At 28.6% G+C, this 9,581-nt stretch overlaps 1 protein-coding gene across 1 annotated transcript; it reads left to right on the top strand.

Annotated features, from left to right (window-relative positions):
• Positions 1–1,347: 1,347 nt before the first annotated feature.
• On the top strand, positions 1,348–9,051 carry LOC145973210 (retinaldehyde-binding protein 1). Its single transcript, XM_083102451.1, has 5 exons — positions 1,348–1,595; positions 5,242–5,582; positions 8,030–8,158; positions 8,378–8,612; positions 8,732–9,051. Exons 1-5 carry the CDS (start codon positions 1,472–1,474, stop codon positions 8,764–8,766), a joined length of 864 nt encoding a protein of 287 aa, XP_082958577.1. The 5' UTR covers positions 1,348–1,471; the 3' UTR covers positions 8,767–9,051.
• Positions 9,052–9,581: the final 530 nt, after the last annotated feature.

Genomic DNA, 9,581 nt, shown 5'->3' with positions numbered 1-9,581 from the left:
AAATCAATTTTTGGAATACGTTTTGAAAAAATAGTTTTGCGAAAAATGCGTTCAAAGTTTCGCATTAAGATTACAGATAAATAAGATTAAATTTATGTTTCTTATTATTAATTTATTATCCTTTACAATTATGAAAAATTACTTGCTTTAAAAAAAAATGCCTGCTCAGCAGTTACATCAATACGAACTATTAATCTTTTTTAATGAATTGGATGTACAATTCTCTCTAAGCGATGTCTCTTGCATTTGTATATATTTTTGTTGAACTGACAATAGCTTTCGTATGATATTAACATATATTTCTCGTTGAAAATATATAAATTAGGTTCTTAGTTTAGGTTCAAGTGAAGTTCTTAGCTATTTTATTCTTGCTGTATAGATAGAAAAATATAAATATTTAAAAGCGATATAAAGAAACGAATGTCGAAATCAAAATTATCAGGATTTTGCATGTTGTTTTGAAGTATCTTTATAATAAATCTATATTTGACAAATTTGTTATTAAGAAAATATCTGAAAAATTTAACAGTAGCCATGTGTGCAATAAGTTGACTGGAATATCTTGATTTTTTTACATTCTTCATTTTCTCTACAGTTGTTCTTATAGTAAGTTAAATTACTTTTAATAAATTTGTTGCCATAAGATCCCTTTCTATTCAACATATATTTTTTCTCTAGTTTTCAGCACTGAAATAGTATCTATTTTGTACAAAGAATAAGAGCATGCTTCTTAATGTTTATTCAAAAATATTCTGACTTGGAAATACGTGACATATATACAAGATATAGATTGATGAGATACGAGAGTTCATCTATTCTTCGATAAAAAAACAAGTATCAAAAACAAGTATAAAAAATCGAGCTTATGCTTGTTTCTTTTTGCGCTTTTTCTATAAAATATTATAACTTCATAATTTTTTTTATTTTATTCCAAAATACATATTTCAAAAATATTTAAAAAATGTAGACTTCCTAAAAATAAAAATTGATTTTTTTATTTGAAAAATAAGAAATCTCTTTTAACAAAGAAACAGATCTCGAGTACGAAGAAATTATATGACCTGCACATATGTCGATTAGATCGCGCGCACGATCATCAAATGAAAAGCTTACAGATGAAATTCGAAAAAATGGTGGAGAAATTTATCTGAGATGTATTATTTCGGAAACATAGCTTCAGCATGATCCAGATCAGTAAGAATTCAGGCAGTTATTAAATTTTTCTCCACATATATGAGAAATCAGCGTGGAGAACCAATGCTCGCTGATAGAAGATACAAATCGGACTTGTGGACTTTGAGCGGTCAAAGATTGCCTCGGCGCAAGAGGTGCTCTTGTTCTTATCGTAGTGGTGCAGCAGATGAATCTCGGTTGTCCTGACAGAAGGAACGTTTATTCGTCTCAGTCAGTTAGTTAGAGAATTATTTTGTAAGAACCAAGATCAGTGAGAAGATAGAAAAACCGATCGAAGATGTCTTTCACTATATTAACGGGTCCACCCGGGCCTGAAGCTAGGGCTCTGGCCGAGAAAGAACTCAGGGAAACCGAGGAGAATGTGAAGAACGGCATCGAGACCCTGAGGAAATATATTGATGGTTAGTCAAAACACATTTATATATCGTCTTTCATGAATTTTTATTAATTCTAAATTTTAGAGAAATTAACATTCGAGGATCTCTGAATAAAAGTTTACAAAGACTTTGTCTTTTGCGCATGTTTTTCCTTAAATATTGCAAAGTTATTCAATTTTTTCCGCATGTTATTTCTGTGATCTTGCTGAAAAGAATTACGCACATTCGTTCTATTGTGTATTATTGTAAAAAATAATCTGTGTCCAGGGGATGAATATTTTTAAGAAAATATTCTATTCTCTTTTTCCTATTAAAGTTTCACTTATTAAATTAACTTATTTATATTTATTATTACAATTAAAATCGTGTGATCTGTGATGCATAATTATATAAATTTAAGAAAATGAAATAAAATCCTTAATGCTACGAATTATAAAAAATCAATGTAAATAATATATCATTTATGCCCTCTCTTATTTCAAGCTCCGCTTCATAACAAGAGATAAGCTATCAAGTTTAGCCTTCTGATCTTTAATACTTATTTGAGAATATCATTATTTTAATAAAACCGGTTCAATTTCTATTGAAAAGATCGAAAGGATATGTCTACTGGATATAATCAGAATTCTCATTACGTGCGCATAATTCTAAAAAATTATGACTCGATTTACATTTATAAAAAACAATGTTGATATGTTATCTCGAAGATTAGAGAATTTAGTGCAGTAACTCGAGAGGCTCTACAATATCTGAAAAATTGATATTATTGAACGTTGCAATATTTCTTTTTTGTATGGTATATGTTGATTAATTGTTATCACGCCAAATTTATCGAATTTTTTATTATAATAAGTACTATATCATGATTAAAATTGTTTATAACACACACACACACACACACTATATATATATATATATATATATCAATTGGTATAAAGAAAACACATAGTTATTTTTAAGAAAAAATATGTAATTGTTAATTGCAAATTATATATTTTTTTTTCGAAACAAGTATGTGTTTTCTTTACTCCAATTAATTCCTCTCATTATTTTGTACATAAAAGTATTAAGGTGAGGTAATCGAAAAATGAATATTTTACAAGATATTTTACGGTTTATGTAAAATAAGAAACGATTTCAAGCCTCATAACTCGGAAAGTACTTAATGAAAACTAACTTAATTATAGTGTTTTGGAAAGCTACAAGATAATGCTACAAGAGTACGTAGCATTATCTTGTACAAGAGTATGTAAGCTACAAGAATATGTAATAAAATATATGGCGATCCATTTAAAAAAATTAAGTTGATCTTGAAATCTCCTTAATGCCTTCATCTATAAAAATATTGTGTGTACCATACGATGTCCCCCTCTGTGTCAAACATCTTTTGGTATAAAAATTTTTTCATAGCTCTTCAACTTTAGCTAATATTCACATCGGTCACTTTATATGAATCACCCTGTATATATATATATATCTTTTTTATATAGTAAATATTAGTTTTGCATTAAAAGAATCAATCGAAAGATTTATTTTTTTATTATTTTAAACATAACTAAAAATAATTTATATAAAAAAAATTACGAGTTTTTTTTCTAATGTAATGTAATGATCTTTGAAGTTAATTAAAACGAGCCATTTCGGTAAAATATTGCTGAATAGATGCATTGAAAAATAATAAATCGAAATCGCCTATGACATTTTGATAATGTTTTTTCCGCGTTTTATCTTTTCTCTCGTTTCACTGCAAAGAACTAAATCAGATTCGATTTATTTCTTTGATCTTTTTTATTTATTTTTCTGAAATTAAGACGAAAGCTTTAAGGCTTCTTAAAATTTTAAACCATGTCATGACAAATTCTTAAAATAATTATTTGCAAACTATTAATTGTAAGTAAATTTCAACTGTTCTCGATTTTAAGCATTGTCGAGTCTAATATCATCTGTGAATCGATGAGATAAAAACAATAATTATCTTTAAAGATAATTATCTTTAAAGATAATTTTTTAAAATTATTAAAATATAATATTTTTAAAATATTTAAAATATATTTTTAAAATTATTATTTTTATCTCATCGATTTACATGATATTTCTTATATAGTATCATATATATATATATATATATATATATATATATGATTCTATATAAGAAAATTATATAAGATACTAGTTGTTTTACATGTGTAATATATTTTATAAGTATATTAAAAATATAGTTATAATTTCTTAAAACATACACTATGCTATGAGAAGTAATTCCTAGCAACAGATGGAAAATATTTGTTTGCCATAAGTACCTTACGTAAATTATCCAAAGATAAAAAAAAATTAACAATAACAACGATCGATTCGAGTTGAGTGCACCTTGACCCTTGTATATGATAAAGTATAAAAGATACATACATGATATCAAGTAGCTATCAAATAAGTATCTGCTCAAGAGCAGTGTTAACCTTTAGAACTTTCGACGATAAATTATTGACGATAATTATTGAAACTTGAGAATGCTTGACACTCGTTACTGTTTTCACACGAAATATCTCAAGATTGTAGAATGAAAATCCGAAATGCTGGACACATTTTAGCGCATAATACTTATCACGAGATAAATTTGATTATTTGAGGCAAATAATTACACGATAAGCTGATATCATTATTCAATAACTGGATAATCTTGCATCTCAGTCGCTATGCGGATATACGTAGCGTGATCTGCACTCTTGTCATCGCGCATTTTCATTCCTAGACGTTCTGCAAATTGTTTTTGGTCGTCCGTCATTCATTTCCGTCGTCGGCTATTGCGCATTTGTATTGCCTTACACACGGCATGCGCATTTATTTGGCTTTAAGTAGAATAAAAAATGGTGACCCTCGCAATTTCCTTAATAAGGAGTACCGAGACGATTTCTTTAAGAATAGAATTCCGACCTCGCACGCGAAATCGCCCCAAAGTGATTTGTCAACGTTTTTGCTATCAAGACGGCCACAAAGAATATTGACAAAAGAACCATCTGTATGACTACAATTTAGCGAATATCGTATCTTTAGAAGAATCTTGTTTTCAATGAGTTGCAAAACTTAATCTATTCTTTTGAATAGTTCAAAAGTCGTTAAAAAAAACCTATAAATCGTAATTTTTATTGATTATGATGACATGTTAACCACGTACCTTGATCAAGTAGCACATTTCGATAACACATGACAGAACGTTGCAAAGTCCAACGATTCTTTTAGATCAGAAGGATGATCATAGCTGGCATAGTGAATCATTATTGAAAAAAATATGTACACATAAGATTATTCTTATTGTTCACGTGCACAGAGGATTACATTCAAACAACATTAAATATTTATAGCAACGTATCGAGCAGATTATAACATGTGCTTTAAATGTTAGTACCTGATTTTTTAGTTGTTTTTTTTCAAGAAGCAAAAATATGTACAAAAGATTCTTTTAAAGAGCAATTTATGATTCAAAGTTTCAAAATCAAGACTCTTAGTTGATTTTACAAATTAAAGTCTAGGTTGAAAAATCTAAATTTAACTAAATTTTATGAACAAAATAATAAAGAGGTCTTTATATGTTAAATATGTAATCCTTCAGCTATTATTCCTATGTCAAAATTAATAACTTCGCCGATTGATGTAAAATTTTCTCTTATTTTAGAGGATAAAACGCTGTACTACTGCACCGACGACGATTTTCTCCTGATTTTCCTCCGTCCGTGCAAGTTTTATCCGCAGAGCGCATATGAACTCATGAAACGCATCGCGGATTTCAGACATAAGCATGCAGTTCTCTACTATGATCTGTTGCCGAGTGATGAAAGAGATGCCATCGTGAATCACGACGTTATTAACGTTTTAAAAACAAGAGATCATAAAAATCGCAGGGTGATGATAGTCCAAGCCGGCAAAACTTGGGACCCGTCTAAGGTTACGAGTGATCAAATATTGAGAATGTTTTATTTAGTTCATCTGATAGCCATACAGGAGCAGGAATCGCAGGTATCTAATATATAATATATAAAAATATATAAAGTATTTACGTGTGTAGCGCTTTTAATCTGTGATTGTTCAATACATTCTTCAGGGTGAATTCTATAGGCTGAATACCCAAATTATCGAAAATTATGTTCAGATATCGACTGCAATGCAGCAAAAAGAAAAGTAATTTGTGTTTAAAAATCAGATATTTTCCTTTAAATCTTTGTATATTTATAAATCTCTGTATGTACAAATATACATATATATATATATATATATATATATATATATATATATATATATATATACAGGGTGTCCCGAAACTAACGCTTGATATTTTAAAGGCAGATTCTCTGGTCAATTTAAAAACGATTTTTCCTCAGCGAAAATATCGCGGCACTAATAGTTTTCGAGTTATAAACGATTGAAAATAAAGGGTTTTTCGCAAACTAAGGCTTATGGGAATAAAATATTAATAAAGTCACATTCTTTAATTAATTTTAGGTAGAGTTTACTTTAATAGAATTTTAATTTAAGGCTTAGTTAGAAAGATACATGATGACAAAAATTGGGAATATGCAAAAAATAATGATCTCCCTCGACATTTTCGCTGAGGAAAAATCGTTTTTAAATTGGCCAGAGAATCTGCTTTTAAAATATCAAGAGTTTGTTTCGGGACACCCTGTACACACACACACACACACACACACACACACACACACACACACACACACACACACATATATATATACAGGGTGTATCTGAAATGATGCACTAAACTTTAGGAGCGTATTCTAGAGGTCAAAATAAGACTTTTTTTTCTTATGAACATGGGCCCGCAAATGAACCCCCCTCCGAGCTAAAATTCGAAAATATGTGAAATTGACCAAACACCCGCAACGCAAATTTATTTATCTCTCAAGAGAGGGTGATAGGTAACGTCAAAACCTTTTTTTTTCTGAAATACAGCCAATTTTCAATTTTTTCCCCAAACTTTAGGGACCTCTAGCTCGGAAGGGGGTTCATTTGCGGACCCATGTTCATAGGAAAAAAAAGTCTTATTTTGATCTCTAGAATACTCTCCTAAAGTTTAGTGCATCATTTCAGATATACCCTGTATATATATACAGGGTGACCCATTTTAACTTAGGCAGCCAAATAACTCGAAAAATAAGCAAGATAGAGAAAAATGTTTTAGACAAAAGTTGTATGGTTTCGAGGGGGCCATAAGATGGTATCATTGGTTTGACCTTGAAGAGTCATTTGAAGGTCACGTGAAGGTCAATTCAATTTTTTTAAATGGAACATCCTATATATTTTTGTACATTCTTGTAGCTCATCTCGAGAGCTTTCCAAAACACTATAATTAAGTACATTTTCGTTAAGTACTTTTTGAGTTATGAGGCTTGAAATAATTTCTTAATTTTACATAAACCGTAAAATATCTTGTAAAATATTCATTTTTCGATTACCTTACCTTAATAGTTTTATGTACAAAATAATGAGAGGAATCAACTGGTGTAAAGAAAACACATAGTTGTTTCGAAGAAAAAATATGTAATTTGCAATTAACAATTCCATATTTTTTCTTAAAAACAACTATGTGTTTTCTTTACACCAATTGATTCCTCTCATTATTTTGTACATAAAAGTATTAAGGTAAGATAATCGAAAAATGAATATTTTACAAGATATTTTACGGTTTATGTAAAATTAAGAAATTATTTCAAGCATCATAACTCAAAAAGTACTTAACGGAAAGGTACTTAATTATAGTGTTTTGGAAAGCTCTCGAAATAAGCTACAAGAATGTACAAAAATATATAGAGTATTCCATTTAAAAAAATTGAAGTGACCTTCACGTGACCTTCAAATGACTCTTCGAGGTCAAACCAATGATACCATCTTATGGCCCCCTCGAAACCATACAACTTTTGTCTAAAACATTTTTCTCTATCTTGCTTATTTTTCGAGTTATTTGGCTGCCTAAGTTAAAATGGGTCACCCTGTATATATGTATATATATGTATATAAAATTGTAGAAATTGTTAAGTATGGGTGATTCTATCGAATCGCGTGTATGCGGTAACTTATGCAACAGCAAAATTGTAAATCTGATTGTATAAGAAGGATATCTTAGAGATGAACCAAAATTCCAACAGCAATAACAATTTCTTTTTGTAATTAAGCCTCAACAATGTTGAAGCAAAATAATTTAATCTTAAATAGGATACAAACATGAATAAGACGTGATTATGTACTTTAATCGGTTGATAAGTAATATAATTCAATATGAATAATAATTCAATATGAATAATAATTTAATATTCATGAAAAAAAATAATAATACCACACTCTAAAATTAAACACAATATAATAGCATCGATATTAATCAATTTTTTCAGAATCATTTTGTCAAGCGTCTATTTTTTGTCGCGTCATAGTTATTATGTATATCTTTTTTTTAGATATTTGGAGTTGTTGTTATAATGGACTTCGACGGTCTCTCCATGAAACAGGTCAAGGGAATGCCACCAAGCTTTTCCATAAAACTTCTTAGTTTCATTCAAGATGCAATGCCATTGCGTTTAAAGGAGGTTCGTATCAATAATATTAAGTCTAAAATTATTTTTGTATAAAAAAAATCTTATTCTTATATTTTGCGCGGATTAAGTTAAATGTGATCGATAAATTTAATTGTTACGTGTCTGTACTCTTTATTTGGAAATATAATTATTATTCTTGACTAATCAAGAGTATAATAATTATTTTTATTACATGAATATTGTATTCCTAATTATTCGATATTGTTTCAGGTTCATTTTGTAAAACAACCATTTCTATTTAACATGGTATGGACAATGTTTAAACCGTTTGTTAGAGAAAAGCTGAGAAAACGCATGTTCTTCCACGGTACCAATATGTCCTCTCTTCACACTCACATTCCTGCCAGCCACTTACCGAAAAACTATGGCGGTGAACAGCCGGAAATAGATTACACTAGCGCCGATTGGTACCCAACAATACTAAATTACGAAGATAAGATTAAAGGTGATTAAAATTGACGAGAAAATGCTCATTTGAATTATTAAATAATACTCTGGCATCTCTTCGTTAATGCGAAAAAAATTATGTAACTATAATTAATCTCTATCTTTTTTTTTTTACAGAATGGAACACGTACGGATATACCGATAAAAAATAAATTAAATTTTTATCAGATCGATATCACATATCATCCTAATGATATTACTATAAATAATTTTTTAATTTCGGAAAATGTAATATATTACATGTGAGATGTATTTTTATATTTAGACTATCATATGTACACATTTTATATTATGGTGATAATTTGTAGAAACATTTTGATGTACTAACATAAAAATAATAATTCAGAATTAATTGATTAGTATTATAATATTTCACAAATTGAAATAAATATTTTATTTTGTATTTTATAAATAATAAAAAACTGAAAGATATAAGATATTGAAAATAAATTTTATTTGATATTCGTAAAGGTGCTTTCTTCTTATCGTATTGAGACATATTTGAAATCTATACGTGGAAAAATAAAAAAATCGAACATATCAAAATTTTTCATATGTCAAGATGTCCTAAATTATAATACATGAAATTTTTTTAAATATAAATATATTGGTGCGATTCGCGTCAATTCTATTATTTATAGAAATAGGCTTTTTATAAAGAAATTAACTTCATATTGCATTCACAGGAAAAATTGATTTATTCATTTGTAAATTCAAAATTATTTTAGTTATACATTAACGCTTATATTAATATGTTATACATAAAATAAATCTCTATCACGCTGCATACTTTCGGGACTTTTATAAATTATTTATCTCTTAAGTTGTTGCGATTCTTCTCTAAATGAAAAAATGGTCAATATGCAGAAAAAATATGCGAATCACACTTGCACGATGTGACAATAAATAGCTGATTTGTTTATGTAAATGAATGCGAAATCGCGCATCTTCGGTTATGTAAATTAGC

The sequence above is a fragment of the Camponotus vicinus genome, unplaced genomic scaffold (genome assembly GCF_025532165.1).
Source record: "Camponotus vicinus isolate PSW18456_S1 unplaced genomic scaffold, iyCamVici1.0 SCAF_6, whole genome shotgun sequence".
Classification (NCBI taxonomy): Eukaryota; Metazoa; Arthropoda; class Insecta; order Hymenoptera; family Formicidae; genus Camponotus; species Camponotus vicinus.
The sequence above is the reverse complement of the archived record's forward strand: the minus strand, read 5'-3'. Positions and strand labels throughout refer to the sequence as shown.

Excerpts from the sequence above, each read along its gene's own strand:
- LOC145973210 (XM_083102451.1), top strand. The coding sequence starts at position 1,472 with ATGTCTTTCACTATATTAACGGGTCCACCCGGGCCTGAAGCTAGGGCT. Across the intron at positions 1,596-5,241 it reads CCTGAGGAAATATATTGATG|AGGATAAAACGCTGTACTAC; the intron begins GTTAGTCAAAAC and ends CTCTTATTTTAG. Across the intron at positions 5,583-8,029 it reads TACAGGAGCAGGAATCGCAG|ATATTTGGAGTTGTTGTTAT; the intron begins GTATCTAATATA and ends TCTTTTTTTTAG.